The following is a 17578-nucleotide window of genomic DNA, read 5'->3' as shown; positions in this document are numbered from 1 at the left end:
AACAAGATATTTAATGAATACTTAGGATATTCAATTATCAAATTTATTTATTTCAAAGATATAGCAAAGAAACACTCATGCATGAAATAACAGGAAATGAATAGGGGGCCTTAGAGGGACAGTGATACAACATAATTTTTTATTCAAAAAGTGACAAAGGAGCCCTTAATTATGCTTTTTTTACACTATACAAATAAAACTCTTCAGAAAAGTTTTACAACATTTTATTTTGTTATTTTACGGTCTTTTTTATACCATTGTATGATGATCATAACACAACATTCTAATAAACTAAAGTAAAAACAGACATTTAAATAACCCTCAATTTACATGGAGTCATATTAAATACTTTTACATGTGTATTACCTTTAAACAAAAAGTCCAACAGTAAATATGAATACTTGAATACATACGTATACACAATACAATACATGAATACATTTGTTTAGTCAGCTGAGCCACATGCGTCGAGGTGAACTACGTTACCCAGAATCCCCGGCGACCACAACACAACCACGGGCCGCTCTCCACCAATCAGAGGCGAGACGTGCTGTTTCTCCATCGACGTGTCGCACCGACTTTTTTAACCGTGGTGTTTTCCCCTCATGTAAACGTCACTCGTGTTTTCAGCGGGTGAAGAAGCGACCGACAGACACAACACAACAACCGACCACAGCGACCATGTCCGAGCCCAGTAAACCGGACATCTCCGCCATCTTCAAGCGGCTCCGCTCCGTCCCCTCCAACAAGGTGAGTTCTCCCCGCGACGAGGAAGTTCAGCTCGGGTGTCTGACACGTCGCACTGAGGCGGCTGCCGCTGGAATCTCCACCACCCTGCTCTTATCAGGTTAATGTCGCGTTGGGAAACCAGTTGCTCCGGTGGAGAACAGCCTCCGGTAACGTTTCCCGGTGAATTAAAACGGGAAACTGCGAGAAACTGTAACCGGACGTTGGGTTAGCTCGGTGGCTAGCAGCCGAGCTAGCTAGCTCCGTGTTTTGACAGTTGACATTAGCCGCTGTTTGTTTTGCTACGAGCTTTCCCATATCCACTTCCTGTGTGTAGAGAACGTCGTGTAGGATCGTTACAAAAAGGAAACAGGAAGTGACACTAGTTTAATTCACAGCCCTGTTCATGAACATCTGTTGGAACCAACAGCTGCTTCCACTACTGACCCAGTCTGTTTTTGTTTTTTTTACACTCGCAGTGAATTCAGGGGGTGACAAAATGTCAGCCCTTCTGTTGTTTAAAGGGACAGTTCACTCCACATCCACCTCACCTCTGTGGCCATGGAGGTGGAAGGTGAAGGGTTCGAGTCCATAACACATGTTTTTGGAGTTTCAAGGGTAAACAGCCTTTCAGCCAAATCCGATACAATTGAAGTCAATGGCGACTGATTCTACAAACGTTAAAGAAAAACACAACATGTCCCCAAATGTCCTCTGTGATCCACGCTTCCACATTTAGGATAAAAACATGGTTTAAATGACGCTTTCGAGTTGTAAATGAATAATGTGGCTTACGGACACTTGGATGACACCACACGAGCAGTATCGAGGCACTTTCTGTTGTTGTCTTTCGTTTTTATACCGCCATCTACTTCAGTTGTATTGGATTTGGCTGTAACACTGTTTACCCCTGAAACGTGTTTAATGGACTCAAACCCAGCCACCCAGAGTTAAGCTGAAGCTTCCTTATCTTTCCTCATCTCGCCCTCACAGGTTTGTTTCGACTGTGCAGCCAAAAACCCGAGCTGGGCCAGCATCACCTACGGCGTGTTCGTGTGTATAGACTGCTCGGGCACCCACAGGTCTCTGGGGGTGCACCTGAGCTTTATCAGGTAAGTCAAGACCTTTTTAATAAAGCTTTTTAGACCAAACCCTCATAATATGCTCAAGTCTGAGAGTCCTGTTCATCCTCCTGACAGCAAACATTTCAGATATGTGCTCAGGGCCCTGTCCATAAAGTGAGAGCTCCACGCACAGCAATTTAAGAAAACACATGCAAATACATAGAGAAAACGACAATGGAGATGTTTCCAGGGGATGAACCTGGCTGTAGTTCACTGTTCAGAAGTTGTTTTCTCAATTTTTGCACGTGCTTTTTCTATTTGCATGGGTTGAGCGCTCTCTGCCATCGTAATAAACCCACTTTCAAACATGAACTCTGTAGAATGTCCGCACACAATATCCTTTCTCATATGAAGATACGCAGCAGGAGATTCATCAACACAGAGCGTTCAGGTGAGGGGTGGCCCAGCCTGAAGGAGTCAAATCTAGATATAAAGACACAAAAACAGGATTCAATTGTCCTCAGATTCTAAAGAAACTGTTGGTCTGACATTTGAATGTGTCTTTATTGGAAAAACAGGAACAGAACGTGGGTTAGTTAGAGTTGTTGCTTGTCTCTGTCTTATCACATATTCTTAACTCTACTTTGTTACAGATCTACAGAGCTGGACTTCAATTGGTCCTGGTACCAGCTGAGATGTATGCAAGTGGGAGGGAATTCCTGCGCTGTAAGTACTCAATGGCAAACATCAACAGGCTGTAATTCCAGCATGACGTCACACACGCACACATGATTCACTGTGATGACTCGTGTTTATTTTGACTTTACTATTGCAGACTTCTTATTTCAGTCAACATGGCTGCATAACCAGCGCTGCCAACGCCAAGTACAACAGCCGAGCTGCTCAGTTGTACAGAGACAAGATAAAGAATTTAGCCACACAAGCCACCAGACGCCACGGCACTGAGGTAAATACAGATGAATGAATGAATGAGAAATTCCAAACATGGTAAAACATTTTGTTTGCTTATCACACCCTCACAGTTAAATAGTTCTTTCTTCCTCTTCGCAGCTGTGGCTTGATTGTCAGGCTCCTCTCTCTCCACCGCCACCAGAGGACAAGCAGGTGGATTTCTTCAGTCTGCATACATTGGTGAGGTGGTGCACTTGGACTAGCCTGGCTGTGGTGTGATTGTATCAACATATATTTGCGCACTGGATATTCAGACATTGATAAAGATTCGTAATTTCATCGCGTGCAACTTCTGTTCAATTCCCAGGAGGTTCCTAAAAACGTGAATACGGCCGAAATGAATCTGAGCTCCTCCACATCAGAGAAGAGTTTATACCCGGAAAAAGATGAAGACAAAAATGGTATTAACTGCTTCTCCTGAGCCGTGTAACACATAAACATCACCAAACCACACAAGTTGTATTTATACCCACACAATTGATGTGGTTCCTCATTTTTCAGGTAATACAGAGGAGGGTCCAAGCGTGGATTCGCTGAGCGTTTCCCCAAAAACGAATCCAGGTTAGTTTTCATGCTTTGGCTTCAATATCTTATTTTTGTATTTGTATTATGACTAAACTGCAGGAGATGTAACTTAACCGTCCTTCAATTCTTCCAGAGCCGTCTTCTCTTTTTAAGAAGAAGCCCACCGCTACCAAGAAAACGGTATGTACACAGCAGTATTTTGAAATTAGAGTCATTGTATTACTGCTTATTTGACGGTGTATTTAACTGAATGTTTGCTGGAAGTTGGGCTCTAAGAAAGGCGGACTGGGTGCTCACAAGGTCAGCAGCCAGAATTTCTCCGAGCTGGAGAAGAAAGCTCAAGCTGCCGACAAGCTGAGAGAGAAAGAAGACGGCGCTGTGAGCACCAAGAAGAGTGTTCAACCCGAGGAATCCGTGTACGTAAATGTGATTTATTTCAAAGCAAATTATTCTGCAGCCTCGATGAGAATGTCAGAGGTTAGCTGCTAGTTTCCACACTCCTGTTTCTTATTTTCTCCTGTTTTAAACTTGTCTTCCTCTTCTCAGCTCTTCATCGATGCGACTGGCCTATAAAGATTTTGAGCAGCACAGGAAAATGGAGGATCAGAAGATGAAGGGATTAGAGGGGAAGAAGAAGGAGCAAGCTGAGAGACTGGGCATGGGTTTAGGCATGAGGAGGTACGTTGATGAAGATGAAGAGAAAAACACTCACGATCCTTTACCTGGTTAAAGAGCTCGTTTGTCATTTCTCACATGGTCACTGTGTCTCTGCTCGTCTCTGTAGTGGAGTTTCACATTCTGTGACTTCGGACATGCACATGATCGAGCAGGAGAATACCCTGGGCTCAAAGACCACCAAAGGACGGCGGCTCATTGAGCCAGACGATGATGAAGGGTCCTTCACCTCCAGGTCAGATGAAGAAAAACTATCTACCTGTTTCTCCAGCTTTTAGTGATTCTTTTTTCCACCTGATATTAATGTTAACTTGCTCTTTCGTCAGGTCTGCGTCCCGGTTTGAGGATCAGGTAGAATCTTCGGATCAGTTCACTTCACGCTGGGATGACGGCGTCGAGGAAGGAGGCTGGATGAAGGTGACAAAGAAACCAGAGCCAGACTTCTACTCTTCCTCCATCATAACTTCACTTGACGACAGGTAGGGAACAGTGACTCATGACTAGAATTCGAGTTATATCAGAATATTGGTTGATGCTGTAATTGATTGGATTAAAATTTTATTATTTTTATTCCATTTAGCAGACACGCAGCCAGGAGGAAACCAGAACCAGTGCCAGTGCCCGACACGGGAGAAGCTCGTAAAAAGTTTGGAGATGTCAAAGCAATCTCCTCTGACATGTACTTTGGGAAACAAGACCACTATGAGGTACGCTTTTGATATATTCAAAATGGAATATATTGTACATGTACACCTACATATCTAATCATGGATTGAACTAGGGCTAATATTCATTTTGAAGAATAGAAGTAACTATCTCTTGAAAATATCTTTAGTAAATATCTCTAAACTTTTGCATATAGCTGCATAAAATATTCTGTTGTAAAATATCTGTTCTAAGAAAAATCACTCCGGGAAACGTTTCAAACGTTGTCTGTTTCTGTTTCTTTAGTATGAGGCCAAATCTCGACTGGAACGATTATCTGGGAACGCGTCTATTAGTTCCGCAGACCTCTTTGATGATCCAAAGAAACAGACTGGTAAAGCAGCCCTGCAGAAACAACTCTGCACGTTTTACTCACTATTCATATGTGTTATTCATCATGAATAAATGCATTCATGTATGATGACCTAAAGACGGCATTGATTAATATGAGTGAATCTTGTGCCCACAGGGAGTTCGTACAGTCTGACCAACGTGCTGCCCAACGCTCCTGACATGTCGCAGCTCAAACTGGGAGTGCGCTCAGTCGCAGGAAAACTCTCAGTCATGGCCAGTGGTGTGGTTAACTCAATTCAGGTCAGTCCGAAATACAGCACTTGAATCCAGTCATACAATGAATAGTAGTAATAATCTAATGATGTATATTATTTTCTTTCCCCCAGGATCACTACAGCACCTGAGTCATGATGCGTCTCCTCTTTGATTCAGCTTGTCGTCGGCGTCGACATAACCGGAGTTTGATAGTTTACCTGGTGAGAGACGGATGGAGATCAGCTGTCTGAGATAATCTTTGCTTCGCTGCATCAAACTCTAGCCCTAAAGTGACCCTGTATACATTCACATCTATTTTTCTTTCTCAGATAATGTGTATAGAGCTGGTGTTAGAATCAGGATGACTGAAGCACAACATTTGCTCATCTGCAAACACCTTGAAGTGCAATTTCTGTGTAAAGTGAAACCATGTGGAATATTTCGTTTGCATTATATAATTTGGTTTGATTTGGGATTTTGGGGTTTAAATACTTTATGTAGCAGGTGGGAGATTTCTGGTGTCATGAAGGAAGGGTTTACTTTTTGATTCCGTTAGTTGATGAGGTCAAAACCTAAACAGCAGAGCCAATTCAGTTTTTAACAACTGAATTGGCTCGTGCACTTTCACTCGTCACACGCTCGGTGCAGTGTGTTCTTGTACTTTATTTTCTGAAATCTTGCACATTCCCACAGTTTTTGAAAGTGTCCTTTTCCGTCCCCAAAGTGCACTTACGTTTGCTCTTCCACAGGCGGTACCAAAAGCTGATAACAAGGCCTTGTGGGGACCAGATATGTGTCTCTTAATTGAGGATGATATCAGTTATGGACATTGGTCTTGATCTAATTAGCAGATAGGCTTCATTCTCCTGCAAGTAGCCACGTTTAACTTTTTGCTTTTGTTGTAGGTTATGCATCCATAGTGGAAAAGGACCGGATGGCAGTAAGGATAAGTAGCTAGAGAGGTCTGAAGGAAAAGCTTGATGTTTTGGGAAAGTGCACTTTGCCTAGAATTTGATGGCACTTTTGAATATATGAATTTTTTGTCAGTAGGTGGAGTTTATTACCTCTGGACAGAGTCAGGCTAAACTAAGATATGAGAGTGGTTTCAATCTCAGCATCTTTCTCTCACAAAGAAAACAATGAACACTATATCCCAAAATGTCAAACATTTCTATTAAAGGAGACATATTCTGCTTATTCTTTTTTTCTATCATCTCATGCGTTAAATTGATTTGTGTTTAAATATAAAACTTCTGCCATGTTAAACTGCCCATAGTCCACAGTGAAGGGAACTCGCCTCACCTTCAGAAAACACATTTGAGTGAGAGTTGACCAGCTGGCCGATCAGAGCAGACTGAGCTGTATCAGGACGGGGGGCCTTAAAGAGACAGGAGCTATAACTAAGTGTTTCAGACAGGGGCTGATAAGAGGAAGGCAGCAATGGACAGTCTGAGGAAACTGATGTGTTTTCTGAGCATTAGAGCTGTGAACCTTTTCATGAAGAACAGAATATGTCTCCCTTATAAAACTCAAGTGTTATTTCTTTCTTAATCTTAATCCAGACTTTACAATCAAGAATAAGGTCAACATGGTAACACGTATATGTGTATATAGAGATTTATTTTCAATTTGGAGGGTTTTGATGATGTTTGGTTTGAGAATTGTGTTTATGTCGTCTGCGGTGGATTCCTATGTTTTCGCCTCAGGGCATATTTTTTAAGTGGCACACAGATTCTTGAAGGGTAAGATTTCCTGATGCTGCTTGAAATGTTTGTAGCTTTCAGCCCCTGATATCTAGAATCACATGTCCACTTCCAAAACATGAATGTAAACTGTACCTTTTTAAAGCATTCAAGTTCTTTGTTGCTGCAACATCCCGCCACGGTCCGAGTGATATATTTAAATACATCAAAACAACCGAGGCAGTGATGAGGCACAAATAGAACAAGAAGTGATGCTAGAGTTTGATTTTGGTATTTGATATTTAAAAGCAATGGAGAAGCAGATTGAAGTCTGTTTACAGCGTTTACCTGAAGTCTACTCACGAGTTCAAGCAAGTGTTTCTGGCGCCCGGACTGGGGACAGGATGGATTCATTTCCGATTTACTTCACTGTACTGTTCATGCTTCTCAGGAGTAAAATATGAAACACTACGAAGCACTATAAGCGTTTCACATCCTTCAATGACCAAACATTTGTTTACTCCATCACTGTTTGCCTTAGACCAAAGATCTCTGAAGCATAACGTCTTTAATCTGCAGTATCGTGGAGTCCTCTCGTCAGTTCCTCTTTCTTTTTTTGCACATAATTTTTTGCACGTGGCAGCTTTTGCTGGAATGTGACGAACCTTTGCCTCTTTACGTTGATGCTGCGTCCTTGCTTGACTCGAGTTTTGCTTACGTTTTGTAAGTTTGTGTGTGTGCTGCTGTTGAGTATTGTTAAATGTTTCATAAAAGAGTAGCAGCTTGTGCATGTTTGCCCCCTTGTAGTTATTTTATCACCCGGACACATCCTGAGTACTCGATGGCGGACGGCTGCTGCAGCCCATTCATTTAAACAATAATGGGGTGGGGGGAAAAAAATTGCTATATATTTACTGTAACGTAGGAATATTATGTTGTATATGCTTTGAATGAGCTTTTATAGAAAATAGAATATTGATAATCAGATTTTGAAATTTTTGACATTTAAAGTTTAAGTTACGTTTTTTGGAAAACTGCCAAATAAACTGTTCGCATATGAATTCCTTTTTTTTATGTTTTCTGTGTCCTGTGTACCTTGTGTTCAAAATCTACATGATTTTAGGCTTTGTTTTTTTTTAAATAATAGAAAATTGTGAATTGGTTGTCAAATTCAAATGTGTTAAAAAAATATATAAAATTTACAATCCTATACAACAGAAAAGGACATATTTACATATGAGACACTACGTGAGGTTGGTGGGAAATATTTGTTTAATATATTATCGGGGATTATCAATCAAAAATATTTGTGGATCAATTTTCTTCCAATCACCTGATTAATAAAAGTATTTGTTGCAGCTTCACTTCCGGGATAGAAGCTGGCAGACGCCTACGTGGCTGGCTGAGGCGTTTGGGATACTTCCTGCACTGTCGGAAATATGACTATTACGACAGGCGCTCAATTGAACCAACAACTTCATGAAAAATACTAAATATTTCGATTTCATCTAAAAGCTGTTTGTCTCTTCAAGCTACAGTTAAAACACATTCAATGTGTGTGTTGCAATTACACACGACATGAAGTTTCAAGGTAAAATGCCTGAACTCTTCATATGTACGAGCTTTTTAAGGACACTTGAAGGCAACGTTTCCCCAAGGAAGACGGTGAAGCTGCGGAGGCATTTGGTGTTGTCTGAAATATGCAACTCAGCAGGATCTCGATAAACACTTACTACAACGTGTAACTTTTTAACAATAATTTTTTCCTCTTGAATTAAAAGACAAAACGTGCATTCAAATTGATCCACTTGTGACAATCACACATGCGGGTTTTTTGTCTAAATTGCGTTGGCAGCTAATATCTACGAGCTTTGCAACAGCACCTGAAGGCCACATTTGTCCCAGGAGCCGTGAAGCTGAAGAAAACGGAACGTGAACGCAGCTCAATCTCATTTCTCCACTTCTCCACATGATGAACTTTATTTCTTATTCAGCTGAGCAGCGTCACCAGTAACTTCTCTTAAGTTTTATATATTTGCGTTTTTTTTCCGGCGGTGAGAGTTTTAAAATGCCCTCTGAGGTGAAGCAGAGGAGAAAGACCCCGAAGCAAAGTGATGAAGAGTCAGAAACAGCGAAAGCAAACAGCAAAGATGAAGAAAAGGAGAAAAGCCCGAAGGTGAAGCCGGAGCCTGGAAACACGAGCACGTCTCCTGGTGTGGACGTGAGGAGTTTCATGTGCGTGTTGTGTGTGGCTGCGTGTGGAGCTCTGAGCTGGTGAGATCCCTCTGTTCAAGCTGATCCAACACACTTTTATTCTTGATGTTGTGTGTCTTTGCTAATGTTTGTGTTGTTGTTGTTGTTGTTATTGTTGTTTCCAGGATGGTGCTGCAGCAGAATCAGAGGTTTTCACTCATGGAGGAAAAGTACAAATCTCTTCAGGGGAAAACTTCCAGTCTGTTCAACATGGAGGAAGAAGTCCTGAGAGTTTCCCAGAAGGTGCGTTTGATTCACAGACCTGGAGCCGAAGGGTCAATTCACCCAAATGACAAAGAGAAACAACACAGACTGCGACAGCAACTTATTGTCCAATGTTGTTTTTGTTGCTTTTATTTTCACTGGTTTGGAGAAATGGTGAATTTCAGTGGAATTTAATTTGTTCACATTCACACAGTCTTAAAGGTCCAGTGTGTAAGATGTAGGTGAAATATACATATTAATATAAAATAAATCCTAGTGATGTTTTCACTAGTGTTGTCCATATAAATTACACACATTGTTGTTTTCTTGACACTAGAAATGGCCCTTTTATATTTAGATACTTTATATTTAAATCAGGGGCCTCTCTACGGAGGCTGCCATGTTTTTCTACAGAAGCCCTGACTGGACAATCTAAACATCTTTTGAGTATTTTATGACAACTGAAGGTTCTCCTTCATGTTTGAAAGTGGAGGGTGAGGCGAGGGGTGTCCAACTGCAACGTGCAATGTTCACCACTAGATGTCACTATGCTCCATACACTGAACCTTTAAGTCTGGAACTGTGTAATGGAGAAAACCAATGCAGCTTTTAAATAATTTTCTTTTTGTTTGGGTCAAACTAACAAGTCACTGTCTTACATGTTCAAGCCTTCTACATATTAACATTGAGTTAAAAACTTGCCTCCTTTACTCTCATGTGCTCCTTCAGTTTATTATTTTATCTTTTACGGCCTTGTTCTCTGTGAATGAGCTTTGTTTCCCACTGTTCATGTGTTATATATAAAAACTGAGGCCCATAGAGCTCCTACACAAACAGCCCTCATGTTCTGTGTTGCGGCTGCAGCTTGCCGCCTCTGAGGATGACCTACAGGAGGCGCTCTCCACCGTCTCCCTGGCATCAAGACTCCAGCAGGACCTCTCCGACCTCCACGCCGCGGTCACGGCGATGCAGGCCGACGAAAACTCTGCCTCCCGCGACCTGCAGGCGGTCAACGCCCGGTTCCTCAACGTGACGGAGACGTGGCAGGAGCGTCTGGCGGTCGTGACCTCTGACCTGGCTACGCTCAAGGTCGAGTCCAGGGAGGCTCACGCCGGATCCACCGACCGGGTGAACGAGGCCGAGCGGAGGGGCCGGTCGCTGGCAGAGAGGCTGGGGGAGCTGGAGGACAGCACGAGGAGGAACGCCCGAGTTCTGGAGCGCACCGAGGTGGATGACGCCAAGCGAGCGCAGGACCAGCTGGACTGGAACACCAGGCAGGTCCACAAGCTGGAGGAGCAGATCAGCAGCCTGAGCAGGAGGGAGGCCGAACTCAACGCCCAGCTGCAGGAGCACATCCCCCGGGCGCAGGAGTGCGAGCAGCACCTGCCGAAGGTGGAGGAGGCGGTGCGCTCCATCCTGAAGCTGGGGGGCGACCTGAGCGGGGCGGAGAGGCGGCTGGAGGAGGTGACCTTACAGGTGTTCGGGGCCGAGGACAGCATGCTGAAAGCACTGAGCGAAATCCTGGAGATACGTCAGGAGCTGGACACACTGCAGGCTCAGAACAGCATCCTGAAGATGAAGAACGAGCTGTCCGTGGTCAAAGAGGCAGTCCGTGAACTCACCATGGTGCTGAGGGAGAACAGGGCTGACGGAGAGATAGACACTGTGGCAGAGGAGGAGGAGGAGGAATGGAAGGACAATGAGGAAGAGGAGGAAGAGTGGGAGGGTGAATTAAATCAACCTCTTCATGAAGACATCACTGAATGATGTCAAGGTTCTAACGAAGGGAGGGAGAAGGAGCGGCTCTGTTTTATTATCTGTTGTTAAAGCTCAGTGATAATGTTTTATATCTCTGCACTGTAGTGTCACACAATCAATAGTTTGTTTTAGTGGCTCAGTTAAAGTAGATTAATGCTTTTAGTTTTCCACAGCAGTTATTTATTATTCTTCAGTCTCTAGTTGCAGCTCTTTTATGGCAGATTTGCTGTTTTTCTTTATTATTCCATTGTAAACTAAATATCTTTATTGTTTGGACTGTTTGTGAAGAAACTAGCAACTTGATGACATTATTATCTTGTGCATTTTGAATTTTTATTGACATTTGTTGGACAAAATCATTCATCAATCTGTGCAATGAACTTTTATATTTTTATGTTTTAGTTTCACAAAACAATCTCGGTTTAATTTAATAAAATACATTATTTCTACTTTGCTTTTTGTGCAAATTTGTTTGATTCTCATTTTCAAAACTATTGAGTATTTAAAGTACCATTCCCTCCGAGATGATTTCAGTAAATAATGGCAATGTCTCACTTCACCTGCTCCATTCCATGTACTACATTGTGTTCCAGTGCGAGAGCGTCCAGCTGATGCTGGAGGGTCTGGGCGGTCAGCTCGGAGCTCTGCGGCCGCAGCTGGAGGCTCTGGAGCAGGACGTCGGCCGGCTGAAGGAGTGGGCGTCTGGGCTGACGGAGAAACGAGCTCAGCTGCAGACCAGCATGGACGCGTTGAGGGAGGCCGTGGGGCAGATTGAGGGACGCACCTCCAGCATCACCATGGACTTTGCCAACAAGGTACGTAGGAAAATCAATTTAACCACCAAATGTTTTATTGTTTCAAGTTTTGGCTATTCAAAAGTGTGTTATATCACTTAGAATGTCTTGTTATGTCCTTCAAAATAAAACACACACATGGGGATGAATCATTTTGATGTAAAGAGTGTCTAAGTTGTGTTTCTCTGTATCTTGATTTCTTGTATCCCCCCTCTAGGTGGCGTCAGTGAGGACCGACGTGCGCAGGATGGACGGCCTGCACTCGGAGCTGGAGGCTCTGCTGGCTCAGGTCGGAGAGCTGGAGGACAAGACCACCCAGATGGAGCACAGCATGGTCAAACGCATCGGGGACGTGCTGACCAGCAGCATGGAGCGGGTCTCCAGTCTCCGGGCCGCGTCCGAACGCAACACGCAGGCCATAGAGCAGCTCCGCAAGCGTGTCCCTGAACTCACCGCCGCAGACAATGAGATCTCTGAGCGCCTGAGGGAGCTGGAGAGCGGCAGAGCTCGCCTCATAAGGACGCTGACCTTTGCCAGTGACCTTAAACCCAAGGTGGCCAACATCAGGAGGGACTTTGGGGCCTTTGAGCCTCAGCTGTCGGACCTGACTCTGCGGATCGGACGCCTGGCGGAGGATCTCACTCACAGAGAGCAGGAGATCACTGAGCTGAGGCAGACTTTGACTAATCTAACTGCAGTGGAGGGAGATTTAAGTGTCACAACCAAACAGCTGAGTGAAATAGCTGATATGTCTGATATTGGAGAGATGCACCGGCCGACATGAGTCTGACCCTCGGACGACGTTTCACACTGACTGATTGATTTCATTTGTTTTTATCTCCGTTTTACATCTGGTCAACTGTCACACTGCTGTTACTGAATTACTGAAATAAATACGGAACCAACTCGGACATGATCTGCAGCGTTGAAGCATAAATCATCACCGATGTGTTTGTGTGCAGCTTCACAAGCTCGTGACAAAGATTCAGGACTCTCTGATTATTTTCAATGGTTTTATTTGAGTTTTAAATATTCCAGAGCTCTTAAATAAAGATTGGTTTATGATATGGTATTCAGTCAGGACACAAAATAATGGCTTCAAGGAATAGTTCAACATTTAGGGAAATGAGCTTATAAGCCTTCTTATAAAGTTATAGATGTTACATTCAAGTGTCACAGTGAAGATGATGCTTCAACTAACCCAGCTGTTACTGGGTCATACAGTATGTACAGTTACATGTGTGGGCCAAGAATGAGCTTTTATCATTTAGGCTAAGCTAACTGGCTGGGGTATTCACAGTCCTATTCAGCAATCAGACATGAGAATGGTCTCAGGAAGAAACCAAAAAAGCACGGCATACATATCCCTGATAAAACTCACAAGACAAACACACTGGTGTTACAACTTTATCTTTGTATGATTCCATTTCATTTTAGTCGACTAACGAAGTGACTTGAAATTCCACAACTACATAATATTTCACCGTGCACTTGGACGCTCAGTGCGAGAAGGAGAAGTACACGGTAAGTTCCTCTCAGGGGAAATTCTGTTAAATCACAAGCTATGATACTGTTTGCAAGAATAAATATTTCAATCTGAATTTGAGTTGCTAAGTTTACATCTGTGTATTAATGGTGTTTTAAAATCTTCTTCCATCTGCAGAACTGTGATCACCAGCCCCTCTGAAGGACTCTGCACTGCTTGGACCTGCAGCACCGGTACAGTGAGTATTTCCTCACCTCTCCCGGGGAACTGCAAAGTATTCATTATCTTCTAAACACCCTCGAGCAAAACAGGTAACTTTGAAGTCGGCGAGCTAAGTGGCCACACGCCAGCGGGAGGACGCACACTTCTGCAGAACAGCTGGAAGACGGTCAAAGCTAAACGTCCAAGGAGGAAATGATGTGTTATTCTGCACTGCTGTTTGTAGATTGAAGAGCTGGTGACTGATCATCAGACTGACTCCACAGGTGTGATACTGTATGTACTGCTATAGATTTAAAAATGGTTTGGAGCTGTGGGATAAATTTGAAATACATAGAATTAGTCGTCAGTAGTTGTGGTATGAATTTTTGCCCTCAGGTAAAGCTTGACCATTACCAAGTGTACAATTTAATATCTATGATGCATCAAATAATATCTCACAATTGTTGGTGGACGAAAGCTTTTTATTCCTGTAAAAACAACAACAACAACAACAACAACAAAATGTAGTGAGTAAACAAAGGAGTGCTGAAGAGGAGCTTGTTATTTCATTTTTCATGAGGAGGTAAAAAGAAAAAGCAGCCCTGTCACAGAAAACTGTAAAGTAAAGAAAACCAACCTAATAAAACATTCTAAAATAAAAGTACAGTGCAGAATGGGCGTGGATTTGAATCCACAGATTCAGCAGTCCAGCTCTGCCCCCCCCCCCCTCCTAAGTGTGCACCATCAAGTTCTGCTTTTCAATTCTTCATAGAGTTAGGAGGAGGGGGCTGTGTTTGGATTCATCACTGTCCCTCTTCTATTTTCCTGATGTCACGACTCTCAGCGAACTACTTCTTCTTCTTGGACGCACCTGCCAGTTTCTTCATGGTCTCCTGCAGAGCTTCCTGAAGAGCAGCAATGGCCTGATCGTGGCCCTCAAGCTTGGCGGCTTTGTCCTCCAGCCCAGCCACCATCCTGCGTAGGCTCTCCAGAGCAGCAAGCCTCTTCCCCAAGTCCTTCACCTGCTTATCCAGACTGGAGTCCTTCCCGGCTTCAACTACGTTTGACTGCAGCGCCCCCAGGCTGCTCTTCACCGTCTCCAGCTCCTGCTCCAACCCAGCATTGGCCTTCTGCACCTGCGCAGCCAGAGCGCTCTCGTGGGTGTCCAGCTTAGCGAGCAGTGATTCCACTTTGGAGGTGATTTCTGACACTGACGCCGACAGTGATTCTCCACTCTCCTCTGATGCTCTCACTCTCGCTTCAAGCTCCTCTGACCTTCTCTGGGCCTGAGCGGCCGCTGCGTTCGCCTCTCTCTCCACGTCACGAGCGACCTCGGCGGCCTGCTCCACCACGCCCTCCACCACCAGCGTTTTGTCCTTCAGGTCCTTAACCTCGGCCTCTGCCTCCGACAGCGACTGCCTCAGGCTCCCAACGTTCTCCTGCACCACCGACCTCACCGTTTCCACCTCCTGAGACAGCGAGGCCACCTCCTGGTTGCGAGTCTGGAGCTCTTCCCTCACGGCGCCGATCTGCTCCCTGAGAGAGTTGGCTGAAGAGAGCTCCGCCTGGTTGGACGTCTTGATTTCAGCCACAGCCTCGACGATGGCGGAGAGCTCCTCCTTGATGAGTGCAGGGTCTTCCATGTCCCCCAGGCGGGCTTTGAGGTCAGCCAGCTGGCTCTGCGCCTCGCCCTGAGCCTCAGTGACCTCTGCCATGTTGACCTTGATGGACTGGCTCACCTCGGCCAGGCGCTCCTCCACCGTCTTCTCCAGCGAGGAGAAGTCCCTCTCGCGGGCCTCCTTCACCTCGCTGATGCCCTCCGAGAGGTCCCTGAGGAGGTCGTTCTGGAGGTTCTGCAGGGCCTCCTTCACCCTCCTCGTCTCCACCTCGCCCGTCTTCATGCGGCTGATGGCCCCCTGCAGCTCCACCCGGGTGACACTCAGCGATGAATCCAGACCGTCCACAGAGCTCTTCAGAGACTCCACCTGTGCAGCAAGACAGGAAAAGTGCTTTTCATAAGATAACACAGAAACACCTCTTTGTACTTTGTGCAATTTTAAGATGATCAACTTGGTTTTTATTCGGCTTCGGAAGTAGGAAACTTTTCTCAACCCACGGAAAACGTACCCAATTAATCTGAATAATTTGAAATGACTTAATTGGGATCTCATTTGAAATGATTGTCATGTTATTACAATTTTAGTGTCTTAAAGTTTGACAAAACATTATTCTTTTAACTCAACTTCCACTTATTTGCCTTTTTTTTTGCTATAAATCGCTTGTCAAGTCTTCTTCAGCTGATCAGTTCCACAATAGATAAGAGTCAAGGTGATGAGTTGTGCTTATGAAAGTTATCTACTTGAAGCAAATGTGAATTTAGCACAATGTCTCCATGTTTTAATTTATTTTAAATATAGGATGATGAAACAGATAAAAACTTGATCTCTTTATGGCTGAACTTTTGATATTCACAATGAAATGCAGGACTTTAAGCTGCTCCATTGTTTTAGAAGGGAGTGGAAAAGTAAATGTACATAACAAACATGCTGCACTGACAAATACACATTTGCATGAAAGCAGTTGAGTAACACAACTGTGTGGCTCGCAGATATGCGGCCAATAAAAGAAGTGTCATTGAGATAAGTCATGCACACTGTGAATGAATGGATGAATTAATGCATGATGTAATCAAGTGGACAGATTTCCAAGGAACTTTCAGACCTTAGAAAGAGTTAGTCATCAGCCATAAAGAGCCAACTCCCGTACTTTACGCATGAAATGGCACTTAGCTTACGTACATACTGTAGATGTCCCCCTCCCCCTGAAGGTGTGAACTGATCCCTGATCTGCTCTTTGCTGCTTAAACAAACCCCCACAAAATAAAACGATGAAATAAAAAACAAGATGCAGCAGATTTATAAAAACCAAGTACTTTGGATTTTACTCTTTGGATGTTTGCACGGTGGTGAAAGACTTAAAGGGTGTTGACCACATCCATCAGTGCAGTACACCACATACCTGCTGAGCGTGTAACTCCAGTACATGAAGTACAAGTATGTGGAAAGTTATGCAACTTAAGAACAAGGGTCTACACTTCACATCCATCACTTTCTAGTGATGCAAAATAAGCTGGGTCCCTCTAAAACTGCTCTGGATGAGTCGTTCTCTTCTTATCACCCCCTGCTGATACTTGCTCATCACTTCGCTCCATACCTGTTGCACGACGCTCTCCATTTTACTGCCCAGCTCCGCGCTCCTCTGTGCGCTCTGCTCGGTCCTAGCGTTGCTCTCTCGGATCTCCTCCACGACCTGCTGCAGGTGAAACGCTGCAAACCCCGCGGCTCCGATCAGCGCTGCGTAGAACACGGTGTTCAGGACGAGCCCGAGGCAGCCGCGCGTCCGTGGCCCCTGGGGTCCCGGGGAGCCGGTCGACCCGTTGCTGGGACTCTTCTGGGTTTTCTTCGGCGCCTCATCCTGGCTGATGGGCGCTGCGCTCTTCTCGCCGGAGCTGCTCTTGTTCTTGTTCTTTGCCGTCATTGTGCGTGGAGGGAGCTCGGCGGCGTGTGGGGGTGTGAAGAGGGAGCTGCTGCTTTTTGCAGTCGTGGATGTGGAGTGAGTTCCTGCGTCCAGGCGCAGCAGCGTATCAGTGAGCGCGTCGTGTCTGTCCACGGGGCTCTTTTGCTCTGAGGTATGCGGATGGGGGCCGTCCCACGGTCCCCTCCAGGAAACAATGGATGGACTCTGCTGCTGCTACACTTTTGGTTACTTGTGGTTTTACCTTTTTGGGACCAATCCAGCTAAAATGGCACAGTAGAGCTCATACCAGTTCCAAAGCCCAAATGTGAACCAATCCGCACCAAATTACGCACACTCAGAGATATCAGTCCCTTGAATGTGCCTGGATATTTTTTTCAAGATCCATGAATTATTTCCTGAGAAATTGGTGAAAACGTTGGAAAACTCCTACATCTTTGAGGTTTAAGA

The 17578-nt window shown here is 44.5% G+C and overlaps 3 protein-coding genes across 5 annotated transcripts; 2 read left to right on the top strand and 1 right to left on the bottom strand.

Moving 5' to 3' along the window:
• The first annotated feature begins 545 nt into the window (after nucleotides 1-545).
• On the top strand, nucleotides 546-7959 carry arfgap3 (ADP-ribosylation factor GTPase activating protein 3). Of its 2 annotated transcripts, none has more exons than XM_062382663.1 (16): nucleotides 546-750; nucleotides 1720-1838; nucleotides 2444-2516; nucleotides 2626-2757; nucleotides 2862-2942; nucleotides 3070-3163; nucleotides 3264-3323; nucleotides 3421-3467; nucleotides 3552-3703; nucleotides 3834-3965; nucleotides 4072-4197; nucleotides 4289-4441; nucleotides 4546-4669; nucleotides 4914-5001; nucleotides 5137-5261; nucleotides 5348-7959. In XM_062382663.1, exons 1-16 carry the CDS (start codon nucleotides 682-684, stop codon nucleotides 5363-5365), a joined length of 1593 nt encoding a protein of 530 aa, XP_062238647.1. In that variant the 5' UTR covers nucleotides 546-681; the 3' UTR covers nucleotides 5366-7959. The 2 variants fall into 2 exon arrangements, with proteins under 2 accessions (XP_062238647.1, XP_062238646.1); XM_062382662.1 differs by having other exon boundaries at nucleotides 547-750; nucleotides 4543-4669.
• Nucleotides 7960-8555: 596 nt separating this feature from the next.
• Nucleotides 8556-12823, top strand: ikbip (IKBKB interacting protein). Of its 2 annotated transcripts, XM_062383339.1 has the most exons (4): nucleotides 8729-9172; nucleotides 9277-9394; nucleotides 11707-11928; nucleotides 12125-12823. In XM_062383339.1, the coding sequence occupies exons 1-4, from the start codon at nucleotides 8967-8969 to the stop codon at nucleotides 12689-12691; spliced, it is 1113 nt and encodes a 370-aa protein (XP_062239323.1). In that variant the 5' UTR covers nucleotides 8729-8966; the 3' UTR covers nucleotides 12692-12823. The 2 variants fall into 2 exon arrangements, with proteins under 2 accessions (XP_062239322.1, XP_062239323.1); XM_062383338.1 differs by lacking the exons at nucleotides 11707-11928; nucleotides 12125-12823 and adding an exon at nucleotides 10220-11567 and having other exon boundaries at nucleotides 8556-9172.
• A 1232-nt stretch (nucleotides 12824-14055) lies between these two features.
• On the bottom strand, nucleotides 14056-17354 carry ckap4 (cytoskeleton associated protein 4). Its single transcript, XM_062382960.1, has 2 exons — nucleotides 16808-17354; nucleotides 14056-15579 (listed from the first exon to the last, which is right to left on the bottom strand). Exons 1-2 carry the CDS (start codon nucleotides 17129-17131, stop codon nucleotides 14443-14445), a joined length of 1461 nt encoding a protein of 486 aa, XP_062238944.1. The 5' UTR covers nucleotides 17132-17354; the 3' UTR covers nucleotides 14056-14442.
• Nucleotides 17355-17578: the final 224 nt, after the last annotated feature.

Source organism: Platichthys flesus, chromosome 23 (assembly GCF_949316205.1).
Source record: "Platichthys flesus chromosome 23, fPlaFle2.1, whole genome shotgun sequence".
NCBI lineage: Eukaryota > Metazoa > Chordata > Actinopteri > Pleuronectiformes > Pleuronectidae > Platichthys > Platichthys flesus.
Note: the sequence above shows the minus strand (reverse complement) of the source record. Positions and strands in the feature narration are given on the sequence as shown.

Excerpts from the sequence above, each read along its gene's own strand:
- arfgap3 (XM_062382662.1), top strand. The coding sequence starts at position 682 with ATGTCCGAGCCCAGTAAACCGGACATCTCCGCCATCTTCAAGCGGCTC. Across the intron at positions 2,943-3,069 it reads TCTTCAGTCTGCATACATTG|GAGGTTCCTAAAAACGTGAA; the intron begins GTGAGGTGGTGC and ends TTCAATTCCCAG. Across the intron at positions 4,670-4,913 it reads GGAAACAAGACCACTATGAG|TATGAGGCCAAATCTCGACT; the intron begins GTACGCTTTTGA and ends CTGTTTCTTTAG.
- ckap4 (XM_062382960.1), bottom strand. The coding sequence starts at position 17,131 with ATGACGGCAAAGAACAAGAACAAGAGCAGCTCCGGCGAGAAGAGCGCA. Across the intron at positions 15,580-16,807 it reads TGGAGAGCGTCGTGCAACAG|GTGGAGTCTCTGAAGAGCTC; the intron begins GTATGGAGCGAA and ends CTTGCTGCACAG.
- ikbip (XM_062383338.1), top strand. The coding sequence starts at position 8,967 with ATGCCCTCTGAGGTGAAGCAGAGGAGAAAGACCCCGAAGCAAAGTGAT. Across the intron at positions 9,173-9,276 it reads GCGTGTGGAGCTCTGAGCTG|GATGGTGCTGCAGCAGAATC; the intron begins GTGAGATCCCTC and ends TGTTGTTTCCAG. Across the intron at positions 9,395-10,219 it reads TCCTGAGAGTTTCCCAGAAG|CTTGCCGCCTCTGAGGATGA; the intron begins GTGCGTTTGATT and ends TTGCGGCTGCAG.